This window comes from Anomaloglossus baeobatrachus, chromosome 3, assembly GCF_048569485.1.
Source record: "Anomaloglossus baeobatrachus isolate aAnoBae1 chromosome 3, aAnoBae1.hap1, whole genome shotgun sequence".
Classification (NCBI taxonomy): domain Eukaryota; kingdom Metazoa; phylum Chordata; class Amphibia; order Anura; family Aromobatidae; genus Anomaloglossus; species Anomaloglossus baeobatrachus.
Window position 1 is genome coordinate 605,527,143 of NC_134355.1, and position 20,618 is coordinate 605,547,760.

The 20,618-nt window shown below is 45.7% G+C and overlaps 1 protein-coding gene across 10 annotated transcripts in view; it reads right to left on the bottom strand.

Moving 5' to 3' along the window:
* Positions 1–20,618, bottom strand: part of MYT1L (myelin transcription factor 1 like) — a 746,199-nt gene that overhangs the window by 28,957 nt on the left and 696,624 nt on the right. For all 10 annotated transcript variants that reach the window (XM_075341068.1, XM_075341066.1, XM_075341065.1 and 7 more), the window contains one exon: positions 10,698–10,919. In XM_075341068.1, the coding sequence (XP_075197183.1) occupies positions 10,698–10,919 (222 nt within the window). The remainder of the gene's footprint in view (positions 1–10,697; positions 10,920–20,618) is intronic.

Consider the following 20,618-nt stretch of genomic DNA (forward strand, 5'->3'; position numbering starts at 1 on the left):
TCCTCCAGGTAACCAGCACTGATGATAGGACCTTCCGTGACGTCAAAAAAGTATGTGACCAGTCATGTGTCTATTATCTCATTGGCTACAGACTGGTCACATGGCTATGACGTCATGCTAGGTCCTGTCATTGCATCTCTCCGGTACGTGGTGATCATTCCAGCATCTCCGTATACTGGCGAAATGCTCTGGCACATGGTCGGCTTCCCCGTTCTGCTTCCCCGTTCCGTTATTCACCGGCTGCCACAGCCCGTCAATAACAGAGATCACCGTTGCTATAGCAACCCGCCTGTCAGCGGTGACGTCACCACTTACAGCCTGCAGCCTCTGGTCACTGACTGAGTGATTAGACTGCACGGGGAGCAGCAGCGTCCTTCCTCCCATGCAGTGCTGTCTGATGTAGCAGAGCTGTATGGGTTGAAGGAGAAAGAAGACAGAAGACCATGGATCGTGGAAGGATGAGAGGGATTAATAAACATGGAGTCTCTAATGTGTCTGTGTATTTATTTCTATTAAGATACAAGTAAAATATATCTTTGTACCGTGTTAGCCAGTAGAGATAAAAAAATTGTTTAAAAGAACAGAAAGTCCTCATTAAGAATTTCCTGGAAAATACAGGAACTGATGCCAATTCTGTGGTGAAGCTTACAAAATTCATCCTCACCCATAATTACTTTGCATTTAACAATGACATATATCTACAGGAGACTGGGACTGCAATGGGAAGCAAAATGGCACCACAATATGCAAATCTTTTCATGGCCAAGCTTGAGAGTGACTTTTTATCCTCTTGTCCTATCAGGCCTCTGGCCCACTACCGTTACATTGATGATATTTTAATTACCGTATCTGGACAGAGTCTGAGCAGCAGCTGAAGACCTTCCATGAACAATTTAATCAGTTTCATCCCACCATCAACCTAACACTCAACTACTCCAGCACGGAAATCAACTTCTTGGACACCATCATTAAACTACGGAACAATGAAATACAGACATCCCTGTACAAGAAGCCAATTGACCGTCCAACATACCTGAAATGGGACAGTTTTCATCCAAAACACATAAAAAACTCTATTGTATACAGCCAGGCTATCAGGTACAATCGGATATGTTCCAACAGTACAGATAGAGACAATCACCTTGAGGGCCTCAGAAAAACCTTTCTGAATCAAGGCTACCACCCAAGAACAATTGAAAACCAGATTATAAGAGCCACCAGAATATCAAGAAACCATCTTCTACATTATAAAACCAAAGAAGAGAACAACCGGGTCCCTCTTGTAGTCACCTACAATCCACATCTGGAGGTGTTTAGAGGAGCTGCACGGAAACTACAACCATTACTGCAAAAAGATGCCCGGTTAAAATCTATTTTTCCAGACCCCCCACTTCTGTGTTTTAGACAGCCCCCAAATCTAGGAAGCATCATTGTCAGAAGCTCCCTGTCCTCTCCAACAACAACAGGAACATTTCCCTGCAACCAGAAAAAATGTAAGACCTGTCCATTAATATTGACAATGGACAAGATAAAGATTCCCAGATCACATCAGGACTACAAGATCCCAGGTACCTTCAGCTGCACTACAACCAATGTGGTGTACTTAATTATATGTACCAAATGTCCAACTGGGGTCTGTATGTAGGGGAGACAGGACAACAGCTCAGGACAAGGATGAATTCTCACCGCCACACAATTAGAGAAAAAAGGATGGATCTACCTGTGGCCAAACATTTTTGTAACTCAGACCACAGCATCATGGACATGAAATTGCTGGTATTGAAAGGAAACTTCAAGTCCCAGAGAGATAGGAGACTCTGGGAGTACAAACTTATGATGACCTTTGACACATTCAGAGAAGGAATGAATGTGTCTCATGGATTCATGTCTTTTTACATCAGTTAAAAGATGTGCTCCTCTGACCATCCGAGCGTGTCACAGCCCGGACCAGACCCTTATCAAAGGACAATAAAACTTTCACACTGAACTGCAGCAGTATTTATGGCCCCACAACAGTTTGCCCTCCTGCCATAGTGATAGTTCTGTTTCATATAACTTGTTTTTTTTTGTTTTTTTTTTACTGCACTATTCTAAGTCCTGTTGTGTATAAATATGTGACTCTTCAGATTTTGTGTTATACCATGCCTGATGAAGAGACCTGAGTAGTCTCGAAAGCTTGCAATTATTACCATCTTTTCAGTTAGCCATTAAAAGGTATCAACCACTGAGGACTTTCTGTTCTTTTAAACAATTTTTTTTATTTCTATTAAAGTATTTTTTCTCTGTGTGGTGTCTTTTTTTTAACCCTTTATTGGAGATTTTTAATGGCTGGGTCAAACCTGCCTGACATTAAAAATCTCTGACTTAATACTAGCTAGTAAAACAAAGCTAGTATTAACTCATTATTACCCAGCAAGCCACCCGGCTTCAGGGCTGCTGAAGAGTTGGATACAGCGCCAGATGATGGCGCTTCTATGAAAGCGCCATTTTCTGGGGTGGCTGCGGACTGCAATTCGCAGCAGAGGGGCCCAGAAAGCTCGGGCCAACCTGTGCTGCGGATTCCAATCCCCAGCTGCCTAGTTGTACCTGGCTGGACACAAAAATGTGGCGAAGCTCATGTCGATTTTTTTTTTAATTATTTCATGAAATTTATGAAATAATTAAAAAAAGGGCTTCCCTATTTTTTTTGTTCCCAGCTGGGTACAAATAGGCAGCTGGGGGTTGGGGGCAGCTGTACCTCCCTGCTGTACCTGGCTAGTAAACAAAAATATGGCGAATCCCACGTCATTTTTTTGGTGGGCAAAAAACTCCTGCATACAGGCCTGGATGGAAAAAGAAAAAAATCCAGCACTCGTGTCCAGGAAATGTAATAAAATTTGCTTCTTTTATTTATTCAATTTTCATAGTAAAATTGGATCATATCCACAAAGTATAAAAAATCCCCATAAAGACAGGATGGGATGACAGAGGAGTACGCGTTTCGAGCTACATGCTCTTAATCTCAATCCAGCTCGAAACGCATACTCCTCTGTCATCCCATCCTGTCTTTATGGGGATTTTTTATACTTTGTGGATATGATCCAATTTTACTATGAAAATTGAATAAATAAAAGAAGCAAATTTTATTACATTTCCTGGACACGAGTGCTGGATTTTTTTCTTTTTCCTGGAGTTTCTTGGCCGGGCCGGCCTTCCCGTGCACCTGTCTTTCATTGGAGTCTCCATGTGATCTGGGTGAGCTGATTCTACCTTTCTGTAGGCCTGGATGGAGTATGTGGAGTCTTGTAGTTCTACAGCTACTGTCTGCTCTCCTGCATACACTAGTGAATGGAGCATGCTGAGCCTTGTAGTTCTGCAGCTCTCTGCTCTCCTCCATACAGACAGACAGCAGCTGCAGATCTACAAGGCTCAGCATACTCCATCCAGGACTGTGTGCAGGAGTTTTTTGCCCCCCAAAATAAATTACATGGGTTTTGCCATGTTTTTGTATGCTAGCCAGGTACAACAAGCAGCTACGGGCTGCCCCCAACCCCCAGGTGCCTATTTGTACCCGGCTGGGAACCAAAAATATAGGGAAACCCCTTTTTTTTTTTAATTATTTCATGAATTTCATGAAATAATGAAAAAAAAAAATAATGTGGCCTTCGCCCAATTTTTGAGTCCAGTCAGGTACAACTAGGCAGCTGGAGATTGGAATCCGCAATTCAGGGTGCCCAAGCTTTCTGGGCACCCCTGCTGCGAATTGCAGTCCTCAGCCGCCCCAGAAAAGGGCGCTTTCATAGAAGCGCCATCTTCTGGCGCTGTATCCAACTCTTCCAGCTGCCCTGGTGATGGGTGGCTCGCTTGGTAATAATGGGGTTAGGGCTAGCTGTATATTATCAACTGGCCCTAAGCCCGAAATTCATGGTGTCACACCAATATTAGACATGGCCACCATGAATTTCTAGTACAGATAAAAAAAACACGATACACAGAAAAATATTTTTATTAGAAATAAAACACAACACAATTAGTGCCTCCACCTTTATTGAAATAAAGAACCCCCCTCCGCAGTAATCCTGGGTCAAGGGTCCCGCGCCATCCAATCCGGATCCAATATCATCTGATCGGTTTGCTGGAAGGCAAAGAGATCAGATGATGTGTCAGGTTCAAGGGCCTGAATCACATGACACAGCAGCTGATTGTATAAATGGCTTTTATACAATCAGATGATGCATCAGTGCAAAAAAAAACCCCAAACAAACAAACTACACACTTCTGTGCAGACTCCTGTCCGACAGCATCAGCTGATAGTTGAGCCGGCCGGGCGGTAAAAAGCTGGCCTCACCACTCGACTTATAGTGTCAGCTGATGCCGTCAGGTGACCGCATCAGCTGATCATCGCCAGGTCTGAGAGAGAGAAAGAGAGAGAAAGAAGAGAGAGAAGAGAGAGAAAAGAGAGAGAAGAGAGAGAAAAAAAGAGAGAGAAAAGAGAGAGAAAAGAGAAGAGAGAGGGGGAGAGAGAGAGAGAGAAGAGGAGAGAAGAGAAAGAGGGAGAGAGATAGAAGAGAGAGAGAGAAGAGGAGAGAAGAGAGAGAGGAGAGAGAGATATGAGAGAGAGAAGAGAGAGAGAAGAGAGAGGAGAGAGAGAGAAGAGAGAGAGAAGAGAGAGGGGAGAGAAGAGGAGAGAGAGAGAGAAGAGAGAGGAGAGAGAAGAGAGGAGACAGAGAGCGAAAAAAGAGAGAGACTGACTGACTGAGAGAGACTGACTGAGAGAGACTGACTGACTGACTGAGACTGACTGACTGAGAGAGACTGACTGACTGAGAGAGACTGACTGACTGAGACTGACTGACTGAGACGGACTGACTGACTGAGACTGACTAAGATTGACTGACTGACTGAGACTGACTGACTGACTGACTGAGACTGAGACTGACTGACTGAGACTGACTGACTGACTGAGACTGACTGACTGACTGACTGACTGAGACTGACTGACTGAGACTGACTGACTGAGACTGACTGACTGACTGACTGAGAGAAAGAGAGAGAGCAATGCAGCCTCATTCCGTGAAGTGCTCCGATTTTGGAGGTGTGGCTCACAGCTGATGTCCGGCTCCTTCCCTCAGTGCATAATTAAATTAAATTAGAATTATAAATAAATAATTCTAATTTAAAAATAAATTAAATTTTTTACCGGGACGGCCATGGCTAGAACTCGTGAACTATTGCTTTTAAGGCGAGCACTCTAACCATTCAGCCACTAGCTCTAATGAAAAACATAGGCAGATTTGGTAATCTTGACTTCTGCATTGCAGACTGAAGTCTCAGATTACAGCGCGGTTCACTTCAGGTGCTACGTGGAAAGGACACAGAACGCTCCCTGTCATCTTCATGTGGCAGAGCTAGCAGAGCTGACAGTGTCGTTTGGATTACGTCGGATCTGGAGGGGTATTTGGGGATTTTAATAAAATGGTGAAAGAGGATTTTTTTTGTCTTTTATTCCAAATAAAGGATTTTTCGCTGTGTGTGTTTCTTTACTTTCACTTTCAGTTTAATCATGGAAGGTGTCTCGGGGAGACGCCTGGCATGATTAACTCATTATTACCCCGATTGCCACCGCACCAGGGCAATTCGGGATGAGCTGGGTGGAGTCCTGGGACTGTCACATCTAATGGATGCGGCAATTCCAGGCCGGCTGCTGGGTGATATTGTTAGGCTGGAGGGCTCCACATACCGTGGCGCTCCCCATCCTGACAATACCAGCCTCCAGCCGTGCGGCTTTATCCTGGCTGGTATCAAATATGGGGGAACCGCATTTTTTTTTTATTATTATTTATTTATTTATTTTACTGCACGATATAGAGCTGCCCGCCGGCGGCTATGATTGTTTGCAGTGAGACAGATGTCACTCATCGTGGAGGCGTGTCTGACTGCAGCCAATCATGGGCACCGGTGTGCGAGGAAAGCAGGGAATAACTGATTGAATAATGAAGCGACAGCCATTTTTAAAAGAGGAAAAGACACCGCAGATTTGTGACAGCTGTGCAGCGAGATGCCCGTGATCGGTGAGTAGGAAAGAGAGACGGATTGTGCTGGGAACGCAGGACGCATGCAGACAGCAACGTGTGCACATAGCCTTACTGTTAAAAGCCACGTTTTTGGTGCTCGAACCGTTCTTGAACGTAACTCGAACTGTCGAGCTTTAAGCAAAAAGCTCTAGTTCGTCGAACGTTTCGAACACCCCCCAAAATCACTAGAACATGAAATTGGCGAACCTCGAGCCTCAAACATCGCTCATCTCTAGTTGTTACATTTACAATGGTTGATTCTAAGATTTCTATGATAAATATCTTTGAGGGCAATAATATAATAATACAATACTCCAGGGAAGAGCAACACAGTATGATAATCCTCCATACTAGAGAATCATAATCACGTCCGCCAAGGTATAAGCAAGCGCCATCGTGTGGGTATAAGAGCCAGTAACACTGGGGGAAAGATTATCCTAGCCAGATGATATTGGGGAAGGAGAGATCAGACAGGTTTCAACGGGCAATCCTTTTGGTCTCCCAAACAATAAGGCCACGTGCATGTTGAGTATTTGGTGAGTTTTTTACCTCAGAATTTGTGAGCAAAAACCTGGAGTGGGTGATAAATGCAGAAGTGGTGCCCGTATTTCTATTATACTTTTCCTCTGATTGTTCCCCTTCTGGTTTTGGCTACAAATACTGCGGTAAAAAACCCTCACAAAATACTCAATGTGTGCACATGGCCTTACTTGTTTTTTTTTTTATTATTTTTTCCTACACCTTAGACCACATTCACAAGTTGAGTATTTGATGAGTTTTTTACCTCAGTATTTGTAAGTGAAAACCAGGAGTGGCACAGAGGAAAAGTATAATAGAAACATGTCACCACTTCTGCGTTTTTTACCTAATGCTGGTTTTGTCTACAAATACTGAGGTACAAAAATCACCAAATACTCAATGTGTGCATGTGGCCCAAATTTGTTTACACACGTTGAGTATTTGGTGAGTTTTTTACCTCAGAATTTGTATCTAAAATCAGGAGTGGAACAATCAGAGGACAAGTAGAATAGAAACACATCACCTCTTCTGTATTTTTAACCCACTCCTGGTTTAGGCTTAGAAATACTGAAGTAAAATACTGACCAAATACTCACGGTGTGTACGTGATATTATCCTGTGTGCCCACAATGAGCTTTGGTAAGTTTTTAATGATGCTGCTCTTTTACTCAATGTAAACTGACCTTCGGTGCAGGTCTCAAATTTGCAACATGTCATTTTAAAATGTCAATTTTCATAACCAAATACCAGAGAGTATCAAAAACATGACATACAAACAAGAAACAAAAACAGCAGAGTTAAAAATCTGATAAAAACATATGTAAAGACCGGAAAAAAACTAATTTACCATGAGCCATGTGCACATGTTGAGTATTTGTTAAGTCTTTTTACCTCATTATTTGTAGCCAAGACCAGGAGTGGAACAATCAGAGGAAAAGTATACTAGAAACACGTCACCACTTCTGTATTTTTTCACTTACTCCTGGTTTTGGCTTCTAGATACTGAGGTAAAAAACTCACCAAATATTCAATGTGTGCCCGTTGCCTAAAGAAGGCTGTACACGCTACGATATTGTTAATGTTTTATCGTCGGGGTCACATTGTTAGTGACGCACATCCGGCATCATTAATGATATCGCAGCGTGTGACACTTACCAGCGACCTTAAGCGACCTCAAAAATGGTGAAAATCATTCACCATGGAGAGGTCGTCCCAAAACCAAAAATCGGTAATGGTTGATTATCGATGTGGTTCGTCGCTCCTGTGGCAGCACACATCGCTGTGTGTGACACCGCAGGAGCGAGGAACGTCTCCTTACCTGCCGCTGGCCGCAATGCGTAAGGAAGGAAGGAGGTGGGCGGGATGTTATGTCCCGCTCATCTCCACCCCTCCGCTTTGATTGGCCGGCCACTTAGTGACGTCGCGGTGACGTCGCTGTGATGCCGAACGTTCCTCCCCCTTGAGGGAGGGATTGTTCGGCAGTCACAGCGACGCCGCCGACCAGGTAAGTGCGTGTGACGCTGCCGTAGCGATAATGTTCTCTGCGGCAGCGATCACAAGAAATCGCATGCACGACGGGGGCGGGTGCTTTTGCGTACGATATCGCTAGCAATTGCTAGCAATATCGTAGCGTGTAAAGCCCGCTTTAGGCTGTGTGCCCACAATGAGGAAAAAACTCAGTTGCAGAAATGTTGCTGAAAATCAGCAACATCAAAAAACCCCAAAAGCTCATTGTGGGAACACAGCCTTAAGGTAGGTTCACACAGAGTTTTTTTCAAGGAGTCTTTAAAGTGAAAACTCTTCAAAGTCCTCCTCAATGGTATGTGGACACAACATCAATTAGATACTAGACCAGCCGCTGAGATTCCCAGGCAATGCGACTCCAGGAAGATATTGGCGGTGGCTTTCGTGAGGCAGCTCTGCCATCTTTCTTGCAGTTCCAAGGCCGCTGGCAGCTTTTACTCTATGTTGTTAAGTAGAGAGAGTTGGCGGTTTCAGCTAGAAAGAATGAGCATGAAACTTTTTTTGAAAACCACTTTAGGGTTTCTGAATTTTGAAGTGGTTAACAGAAGTTACAAAGGGCAGAAAAAGCACACAGCAACATCATTTTGACATTGCTGTGCACTATGTTCAAAGCAATTCACTTTCAAACGAAACAAGTTAATCAACAGGAAGTCAGTGCTGCGGTTGCGCTCACTTCCTTTTGATTGCTCGTTTGGTCCAAACATGGGGGAGACAGAAGCCGGCACTGATTGGGCCCTGGGCACACATGATGTCACAACCTCATGTAAGCCTCTGCACCACGAGCCCGGACACAGCTAGAATGGCACCAAAACAGGAAGTGAGTATATTCTTTTTTATATTACCTGGGGGAATTGTGGAATCAGAAGGGGTTGTCCTGGTAGTGGACTACCCCTTTAAGGCGAAAAAAACCCCCTCATGTAAACATAAAAGTGAAATTCCCTCTGCTGGAGATTCATGACAAGAATATTGCTACAGACTAACATATATTTTCCTTTAAAAAATACCAAAAATGTACTAAGGGGGTTGTACGGTTATAACAACTTATCACCTATCCAGAGAGTAGGTGACAACTCACTGTTTGGTGTGGGTCCGACTGCTTGTAGATGCCTGGACCGGCAGATTGGGGAATTATTATACCACAAAGAGAAAATTTTATCTACGTAAGAAAAAGTTGAGTCAGGTTGAACACCTAACTGCTGCTCCATTCATTCTCTATCGGGCTGTTGGAAAAAGTCATGTGCAGCAATCGGCAGCCCCATAGAGCCATAAAGAATAAATACTAGTCTATTCTAACAGGATAAAACTTTTTCATTCTACCGATCAGTGGGATTCCCAGTAGTTGGTCCCCATAGAGCAACAGGTTACCACTTATCCTGTAGTCGCTGATAACTTGTCCGAATTGGAGAACCCCTAATATTTTGAAATTATTTCATATTTTCCGAACACCGTAGTTTTCAGGGATGTCCAGACTCCAGAGTGTTTTGTTCCATTATATTTATCATCAGTAATGATGAGGAAGCAATACCATGCTCGAGTATTCATAATAGGAAATTAAATGCTTGGATGGGTGCAAATCGAGTACCCAAGTATAATGGAAGTCAATGGGGAAGTCGAGCAGTTTTCCGGGAAATGTTTTAGAAAAATGCTCGAGTCCCCATTGGCTTCCATTATATTCGGGTACTCGAGTTGTGCCCATCCAAGCATCTAATTGCTCATTTTGAGTTCTGAGCACCTTAGCATGGTATTGCTCGCTCGTCACTAAACACCACTATTTAGCCATAGGTTGTGTCTGGTATTACAGCTGAGCCGTATTACCTTGCATGAGGATTAGAAGTGAATACAACTAACTATAATGATAGTGAATGAAGTGGTAATCACATTACTACATTCAAGTTGCAATTTGAAATACTGTTATGCCATGCTTGCCAACATATAGACTCATGGACTGTCATAGGAATGAAAACTCTTCTATGCATTTCCTAAACCCGCAGAAGCAAGCAATTCAAGAAAGTTACCGGTGGCTGACAACAAGATGCTCTAGATCAGTGTTTCTAAACTCCAGTCCTCAGGAGCCACCAACAGGGCATGTTTTTAGGATTTTATTAGTATTGCACAGCTGTTGGAATCATCACCTGTGCAGGTGATTATATTATCACCTGTGCTGTACTAAGGAAATCCTGAAAACATGCCCTGTTGGTGGCTCCTGAGGACTGGAGTTGAGGAACACTGTTCTAGATCTTCCAGACATCTAAACAAAAATTTTGGCAAGTAAATGCAACCACTTCAGGCTTCCACTTGGAGCTCCTTCACTTGCCGATAAAACACTCCTGCTCTTCTCTTTAATAGACCACACTTGTGGTCATGTGTCAATCTCACTGGGAATGCAGAGGAATCATTACAATGTGCACATGGCACACTGTCACAATATGGAAATGTGCAGTCATATTCAGTGACTAAAGGACATTTGTCTAGATCCTGGAAATTCCCATTAATTTTCAGCACTAATCATAGAAGTTTAGGGGTTCATTGGTGTTGAGTAATGAGGAGAGAATGGGTACGCACTAATACATGATATTAAGAATTTGATGTCCGGAGTCTTACCTTCGATGTGTAAGGAAACTACCACTGATGTGTCCAGAGCCATCACATCCTGGGGTGGGACATGACATTCCTTCAGTTTTTCCAGATTTCCATGAAAACTGAGAACCATTCAAATAGCCATCTTTCTGTCTTTTGGCCGCCAGAGGACATCCAGATGCACTGCGATGAGAAGCGTATTTTCCCGTCACATGACCTTGGCCATCACATCCTGGCACTGGGCATCTGAATATAAATTCAACATAAGAGATGACAAGAGCTATTAATATACGTTCTTGGTAGTATTTTCAATACTAATTTACACTGGTTATAGCATCAACATGAAGCTGGAAAATACTTCTGCATTTATGGCTACATAGCTTAAAGGGGTTATCCAACCCTCGGGGAAGTTTTGACCTTTTCATGTAAAAAAATGGAACCAGCAAATACACTTTACTTTAGAAAAAAATTACGAATGGGACAATATCAGTTCACATGGTCGCATCCCCGGAAAGGTAGTTTCTCCTATGTATACTGTGAGGTCCCGAATCCCAACATAGGCTGAGAGTTTCTTTGTGAGTCATTTATGTGATAAAGGCACCTGTCTGGCTCATTTCATTAACTAAGCCAGCCCCCTTTCTGTCTGTATCTACCCTCTTATCCTATCATTATCCCAATGGTTATCAAACCCCTCTATCTGTGTTGGAAGGCAAACTCCTGGCCAGAATCTGATTAGAATGTTTCTAGCCTCACGCAATACACCTGCATTGAGAGTGACTTAATCAGTCTTGTTGGAGTCTGGTTGAGAGTCTACATATCACATATTCGTGGTCACAAGACCGCCATTTCTGGTACTGGCACCAGAGAATCCTAACAGTGCACAGGGTGCGCAATGTCAGCATTCACAACTCTGCAGTCACAAAGTAAGAAATACAGTGACTGCAGAGTTGTCGTTTTATACCGGACAATCCCTTTAGATGTATTTTGTTGGAATTTTATGTGATATACCAACACAAAGTAACAAATATTGTGAAGTGTAAGGCAATAATACATAGTTTTATAAGTAATTGAAAAATGTAAATTTGATTGAAAATTGTGACTTGCATTTGTATTCAGCCCCCATGAGTCAATACTTAGTAGACCACCTTTCACTACAATTACTTCTGCAGGTCTTTTGGGGGATGTCTATGCTGGCTTTGCACATTTAGAGGTTGGAATTTTTGGACATTCTTCTTTGTAAAATATCTCTAGCTCAGTGAGATTGGATGGAGACGTCTGTGAACAACAATTTTCAAGTCTTCCCACAGATTCTCAATGGGATTTAGGTTTGGACTGCGACTGGGCCATTCACACATGAATATGCTTTGATCTAAATTGTAGCTCTGGTAGAATATTTAGGGCAGTTGTCCTGCTGAAATGTGAACTTACGTCCCAGTCTCAGGTCTTTTGTAGCTTCTAAGGCCAGAATCACACTTGCTAGTGCCTCGCGTGTAACTCGCGCGAGTCTCTCATGGTAGAACCCGGCTTGGCCGCACACTCCTCTAACAGGAGCGGGTCGGTTGCATGTATCTCTATGCAGCTCAGACGCTCCTGTATGCATAGTGTGCGGCCATGCCAGGTTCTACCATGAGAGACTCGCACGAGTTACACGCGAGGCACTAGCAAGTGTGATTCTGGCCTAACAGGCTTTCCTCCTTGATCACCTTCTATTTAGCTCCATCAATCTTCCCATTATTTCTGACCAGCTTCCCTGTCCCTGCTGAAGAAAAGCCTCCCCACAGCATGATCCTGCCACCACCATGTGTGACGGTGGGTATAGTGTTTTCTGATGATGTGCAGCTCTAGCTTTCTGCAACACATAGCATTTAGACTAAAAAGTTCCACTTTGGTGTCATCTGACCAGAGCACCTTCTTCCACGTGCTAGCTGTGTCTCCTAGATGGCTTTTTGCTAACTGCAAATAAGACTTCTTTTAGTTTGCTTTTAAAAATGTCTTTCTTCTTGACACTCTTCCATAAAGGCCAGATTTTTGAAGTATATGACTAAGGCCCGAGTCACAAGCGAGTTTAAAAAATCTGACCAATTTTCATCCAGAAACATGAAATCCATTTGGTAATCCATATGTCAAGTGAGTGCTAGGTGAGTGTGCAATTTTTTTCTCCCCTAGCATCCGTATGCCATGCATTTTTTTCTCAGTTATTATTATTCTAAAGTCATTTACGGGACCATTTACAGTGCTTTTTGCTACAAAACGGTAATGTATCCATAAAAATCAAACGGCATACAGATGGTCCAAGTGCTGTCTGTCACGCTCCCGGGGCCCCGGAGCCGCTCCTTACCCACTGACCCGTTCCCGGGATCACGGCGCCGCTTCTTACCCACTGACCCCGTCCGGTCCGGTGGATTAACCCTGTCTCTGCCCTCAGATCCTGACGCCCGGCGTGTGCCCCAGCTCTTCTGGCTCCCTGGAGATTCACCGGTGTCCGTTAGTAGCGGACCTCACCATCTTCCCTCTGCTTCACTCCGCCACCGGCTCTGGATTACATCTGACGTCTCCAGCCTGCATTCATCACTGGTTCCGGACTTCGCCTGCTGTCTTCGCCCGGCTCCGGTCATCCGTCTAGATTCCATCCGGGCAGAAGCCACCACGGAATCGGTCCCCATATCCTGCCCGGACTTTCCAAGGACGCTCCCCGTATCCCGCCTGTGTTCCGGCTGCTGTGCATCTAGGCCCTCTGGTGTGGTCGCCAGACAGTCCCTGTATAGGGGTTCGCTCCTGGTGACCTCCCTGGGGGAGTCCGTTGCATGGTCCCGTGGATCCACTCCTGAACAGAACGTTACACTGTCTGTTTTTTTTCCTCGCACCTATAGACATGCATTGGTAAGTCTCGTCCAATTACACTGTCTGTTTTTTTTCCTCGCACCTATAGACATGCATTTGTAAGTCTTGTCCAATTTATGCATCTACTCACAGCATGCTGTGAGTTTTTGGCAGATCGATCTGCTCTGCCTCATTGAATAAAACTCCTCTGAGTAGAATGTGATTGTTTCTCACATTAAACGCATCCCATGTATACGCTCATGTGCGCGAGGCCTAAGGCTATGCGCGCACATAGCGTTCTGTCCCTGCAGAAATTTCTGCAGTGATTTGAACAGCACACGTGCGCTTCAAATCGCTGCAGAAAGAGTCCGTAATGGAAAAAAAAAGCCGATTCCATGCGCTCTGAGTGCAGCCCCTCCCATAGACAGAGTGGGGACTGCATGCAGAGTGCACGGAATAAGTGACATGTCACTTCTTAGAACGCGCGCTTCGGGCAGCAGCCGTAGCGCTGAGTTCTAATACGCCACGTGCGCACGTCTCCTGCATAATCTTCATAGATTATGCTGGGGACGCAGGATGCATGCAGTTACGCTGCGGTGCAGATCACAGCGTAACTGCATGCAAATACGCAACGTGCGCACATAGCCTAACAGTTTTCCTGTGGACAGATTCTCCCACCTGAGCTGTGGATCTCTGCAGTTCCTCCAGACTGACCACGGGCCTCTTGGCTGCTTCTCTAATTACTGCTCTTCTTACTTGGGATATCAGTTTAGGTGGACAGCCATGTCTTGAGAGGTTTGCAGTTCTGCCATACGCTTTCAATTTTTGGATGATGGATTGAACAGTGATCCATAATGTTCAGAACTAGGGCTATTTTTAATAACCTAATCCTGCTTTAATCTTCTCCACAAATTTATCCATGACCTGTCTGGTGTGTTCCTTGGTTTTTATGACGCTGTTTGATTCCTAATTTGCTCAAACAAACCTCTGAGGCCTTCACAGAACAGCTGTAGTTATGCTGAGAATAAAGTACTCACAGGTGTACTCAATTTACTAATTAGGCGACTTCTGGGGGCAGTTGGTCACTCAGGATTTTATTTAGGCTTATCAAACTACAGTGGGCTGAATACAAAAGCAATTCACAGTTTTCGGATTTATATTTTTAAATTATGTAGAAAACCATGTATCATTTCCTTTAGGCTACAGTCACACAACAAGCTTTTGGTGAGTTTTGATCCTGCCTATTTTGGTTGCATCAAAAACACAGTGTCTTAGGGTATGTGCCCACAATCCGGACATGCTGTGTCCTTGACCAACATGTCCTCTCCTGTGGGGCTGCGCGTGCTCTCTGCAGGAGACCGCAGCTGCCTGTCACTCACGATCAGGGTTCAGGCCGCTGTGGACTTTGTCTCTATTCTCCCTGTGAAGAACACTCGTGTCTCAGCAGCATAAATTGACGTGCTGTGGCTTGGGAAGCTGCACCGCATGTCAGTTTACGCTGCGGAAAACAATCACAGTGGGCATGGGATTTCTATAAATCCCATCCACTGTGTTTGTGCTGTTCAATGCAGCATTTTGGATGCAGTGAAAACACTCTGCATCCAAAACTCTGCAAACACTGATAGTGGGCACGAAGCCTTACAGTTTCAGCAAAGTGGATGGGGTTTATAGAAAGAAATCTCCTGCCCACTGTGCTTAACTGACCTGTGGAGCATATTTCAAATCCGTACATTAATTTCTCTTAATGGACGGTTGAGTTTTTAGTATGGATTTTCCCGGAACAAACGCATTAGATGCGAAAACTCCATAGTTAGAAAACTTGCAAGCATTTTTAATGGGTTTCAGCATCAGAAACGCATCAAAAACTCATGTAATCCGCACCTTGATACTTAAGGCTGCTTTACATGCAACGATATCGCTAACGAGATGTCGTTGGGGTCACGGAATTCGTGACGAACATCCGGCCTTGTTAGCGTCGTCATTGCGTGTGAAACGCACGAACGACCGTTAACGATCAAAATTACTTACGTAATCATTGATCGTTGATACGTCATTCCTTTCCCGATTATCTTTGCTGTTGCAGGAAGCAGGTTGTTCGTTGTTCCTGCAGCAGCACACATCGCTATGTGTGACACAGCAGGAACGAGGAACATCACCATACCTGCGGCCACCCGCAATGAGGAAGGAAAGAGGTGGGCGGGATGTTTGGCCCACTCATCTCCGTCCCTCCGCTTCTATTGGGCGGCCGCTTAGTGACGTCGCTGTGACGCCGAATGAACCGCCCCCTTAGAAAGGAGGCGGTTCGCCGGCCACAGCAAAGTCACTAGGCAGGTAAGTAGTGTGACGGGGACTAACGATATTGTGCGCCATGGGCAGCGATTTGCCCGTGACGCACAAACGACAGGGGCGGGTGTGATCGACAGCAACATCGCTAGTGATGTCACTGTGTGTAAAGTGGCCTTTAGTGTGTTGAGGAGGGCTTTTCCATAAAATACTTAATTAACCTCTTGACATAGAGGATTGTGAGAAGTGTGTCAATTTGCCTTACATAAGGCAGTCATCAGAGAACCCAAGATGGCCCCCGATGACATCATAGACCTGCCCATCAGCATCATCGCAGAGGACGTCATAGACCAGCCCATCAGCATCATTGCAGATCCACCCAGAGGATGTCATAGACCAGCCCATCAGCATCATTGCAGATCCACCCAGAGGACGTCATAGACCTGCCCATCAGCATCATTGCAGATCCACCCAGAGGACGTCATAGACCCGCCCATCAGCATCATCGCAGAGGACGTCATAGACCCGACCATCAGCATCATTGCAGATCCACCCAGAGGACGTCATAGACCCGCCCATCAGCATCACAGATCTACCCATTGATTAACCCATGGCCTGTCCCACTGACCAATGGACATATCTGAACATGCCTACGCCTTTAGTCTATATAAGATGCCGCATGTCTAATAAAAGCTCTCTTCAGCGCCATCTTTGCTCTGATCAAGAAGGGAGTTCAAATCTGAACCTTTGTCCGGTGTTGATTTTGCTTAAGTGTGCACTTGATCCACATCAATTAGGTCAAGCAGTAGGCAACACTAATGAACCTTGGTTAAGTGTTCGCCCTAACAAGTGTTGGTATAAATTTCAATAAAATGCATTCAAGTTTGTGGGTGTAATGCAGGGGTGGGGAACCTCCGGCCCGCGGGCCGCATGCGGCCCGCCATGACCTTTTATGTGGCCCCCGGGCAGATTCCCGGGGGAGGCAGTGCTGGTGCTGTCACCGCGGTTTGCTGCCGCCGGCCCTTTAAATCCACACATTGCTGTTTGTGCTGCAACGTGTTCTCCCGTCGGCCAGTGCCAATTGCCAATGGGCGGGTCCACAGCAGCCTCACAGCTTCCTGCCTTGTGTGTCCGCCCCCTGCCCTCCGGAGATCAGTGCCTGCCTTCTCCTTCTGATGCAGTGTCCGGCTCCTGCACTCCGGTGATGTGAGTGCGATGCTGCTGTGAGTCCAGCGCCGACCCTCTGCTGCTATATGCCCTGCCCAATGCTTTGTGCCCCCCCACACCAGTTCTGTAAACCCTCTCCCCCAGAGTTGCATGAAACTCTCAGCGCAGTGTGGCCCCCAATGTCCTGTGTGCACCCCTCCCCCAGTCCTGTGTGCAGCCCCCCAATGTCCTGTGTGCAGCCCATCACCCAGTAGTCCTGTTTGCACCCCCCCAATCCTGTGTGCACCCCTCCCCCAGTCCTGTGTGTAGCCCCCCAATGTCCTGTGTGCACCCCCACACAATCCTATGTGCAGCCCATCACCCAGTCCTGTGTGCACCCCTCCAGTCCTGTGTGCACCCCCCAGTCCTGTGTGCACCCCCCCAGTCCTGTGTGCACCCCCCCAGTCCTGTGTGCACCCCCCAGTCCTGTGTGCAGCCCCCCCAGTCCTGTGTGCACCCTCCCCAGTCCTGTGTGCACCCCAACCAGTCCTGTGTGCACCCCCCCAGTCCTGTGTGCACCCCCCCAGTCCTGTGTGCACCCCCCCAGTCCTGTGTGCACCCCCCCAGTCCTGTGTGCACCCCCCCAGTCGTGTGTGCAGGCCCCCCAGTGATGTCTGTGCAGGCCCCCCAGTGATGTCTGTGCAGGCCCCCCAGTGATGTCTGTGCAGGCCCCCCAGTGATGTCTGTGCAGCCCCCCCCCCAGTGATGTCTGTGCCTCCCCCCCAGTGATGTCTGTGCCTCCCCCCCAGTGATGTCTGTGCCTCCCCCCCAGTGATGTCTGTGCCTCCCCCCCAGTGATGTCTGTGCCTCCCCCCCAGTGATGTCTGTGCCTCCCCCCCAGTGATGTCTGTGCCTCCCCCCCAGTGATGTCTGTGCCTCCCCCACAGTGATGTCTGTGCCTCCCCCACAGTGATGTCTGTGCCTCCCCCACAGTGATGTCTGTGCCTCCCCCACAGTGGTGTCTGTGCCTCCCCCACAGTGGTGTCTGTGCCTCCCCCACAGTGGTGTCTGTGCCTTCCCCACAGCGGTGTCTGTGCCTTCCCCACAGCGGTGTCTGTGCCTTCCCCACAGCGGTGTCTGTGCCTTCCCCACAGCGGTGTCTGTGCCTTCCCCACAGTGGTGTCTGTGCCTCCCCACAGTGGTGTCTGTGCCCCCAGCCCCGCGTGTGGTGTCTGTGCCCCCAGCCCCGCGTGTGGTGTCTGTGCCCCCAGCCCCGCGTGTGGTGTCTGTGCCCCCAGCCCCGCGTGTGGTGTCTGTGCCCCCAGCCCCGCGTGTGGTGTCTGTGCCCCCAGCCCCGCGTGTGGTGTCTGTGCCCCCAGCCCCGCGTGTGGTGTCTGTGCCCCCAGCCCCGCGTGTGGTGTCTGTGCCCCCAGCCCCGCGTGTGGTGTCTGTGCCCCCAGCCCCATGCCCCCAGTTAATTAATTGCTTCACCCAATATAGCAGGGTCATTTAAACATTGATAATTTTGTGCGGCCCCCGAAGGTTGGTAGAAATTTCCAAATGGCCCCCGACAGAAAAAAGGTTCCCCACCCCTGGTGTAATGGGAGAACATATGGAAAAGTTCACATGGTATGAATACTTTTTCAAGGTCCTGTATAAGAAATATTCTTCAATAGCAATTTCCTGATATGCTTGGATTTGCAAAAACTCTTTTTTTAAGCAGGTCTAGATGTACTGACATCTCGGCTGCAAAGTTTGAAAACTGCTGTGTTGCTCATCCTGTGAAGACTGCGGAATATCAGTAGGACTTTCTGACAGTTTATAGGCAGCTAATAGGATTCTCTACCTACAAAGCGCTGCACAACTGTCATCCATTGTCAGCCAGCAGGGGTTGGGCAGCTCAGCAGTTGGAAGAGTATTTGGTAAAACAAAGTAAAGTTATTTGGACACAGCAGACTTTTTACAAATGTAGTTTAATATGTCAATATCAATAGGCTGCAGGTAAAGCAACTGCATTATTGTGATTCACAGAAGAAAGAAAGCCCAAAGTGATTTTACATCTACAGATTCTCAGTTCAGGCAATGATTATTTTCTTTTACTTGAACTGAATAGTGACATTTCTAAGGAAAAATCACATCCACAGAAAAGTGAACCAGTATATGTGGTCCAATTAAGTGATGTTTGCTGGGTTCAGAAAAGCTTTAGATTTCCAGTAAGGATAGACTGAACGTTCAGGGACGGAAGCTGAAGTTATCGGCAATTATTGCCTTATAACCGTGACAAGCTCTCAGCTTGAATTCTGGTTTTCAAGGAGCTAAAATAAGATTTTACAACAACAGGAAAAGTTCCTAAACAATTTGCAATGCACACATGAAGGATTATCTGTTTAAAGTAGCATTGACGTGAAAAAAATGGCTATCTTCTAGGTCGTTCGCAATCGTTATTGTGTATACAGGCTATGTATTAAGGTACTTACCCATTGCCTCCGACATTGTGATCATATTCTGCCTCACGTGACCAGAAATCTGACTGGCCGCGTCATCCACCATATTCCTTGTGTTGCTTCACAATACAATCCTATGAGAAACTATGGAATCCTCTGAAAGCCAAAGGATGATATGTGTCTCATAAACTTACATTGAGAAAGTGACTTCTGTTCCACACAGAAGACATTGTGTGAGCCAACTAGTCACATTGTTGGTCACATGGTGCAGAAAATGACCGATACAGCAAATGGTAAGAACGATACATACTATAAAAAAAAACAACTGATGGCACATCTTACTTTTCTAATGTGAACAGGTGCAAACTGAACATGAAACAAAGTAACAAAGAGGAGACAGTTGCACTATGTAGTGCTAAGGTATGGGTAACAATGAATATAGGAATATACACTGTGTGCAGAATTATTAGGCAAGTTGTATTTTAGAGGATTTTTTTATTATTGAGCAACAACTATGTTCTCAATCAACCCAAAAGACTCAAATATCAAAGCTTAATATTTTTGGAAGTTGGATTGTTTTTTTAAAAAAAAATTTGGCTATCTTAGGAGGATATCTGTTTGTGCAGGTAACTATTACTGTGCAGAATTATTAGGTAACTTAATAAAAACCAAATATATTCCCATCTCACTTGTTTATTTTCACCAGGTAAACCAATATAACTGCACAAAATTTAGAAATAAACATTTCTGACATGCAAAAACAAAACCCCAAAAAATTAGTGACCAATATAGCCACCTTTCTTTATGATGACACTCAGCAGCCTACCATCCATAGATTCTGTCAGTTGCTTGATCTGTTTACGATCAACATTGCGTGCAGCAGCCACCACAGCCTCCCAGACACTGTTCCGAGAGGTGTACTGTTTTCCCTCCCTGTAGATCTTACATTTTATGAGGGACTATAGGTTCTCTATGGGGTTCAGATCAGGTGAACAAGGGGGCCATGTCATTATTTTTTCATCTTTTAGACCTTTACTGGCCTGCCACGCGGTGGAGTAGTTGGATGCATGTCATGGAGCATTGTCCTGCATGAAAATCATGTTTTTCTTGAACGATACCGACTTCTTCCTGTACCACTGCTTGAAGAAGTTGTCTTCCAGAAACTGGCAGTAGGTCTGGGAGTTGAGCTTCACTTCATCCTCAACCCAAAAAGGTCCCACAAGTTCATCTTTGATGATACCAGCCCATACCA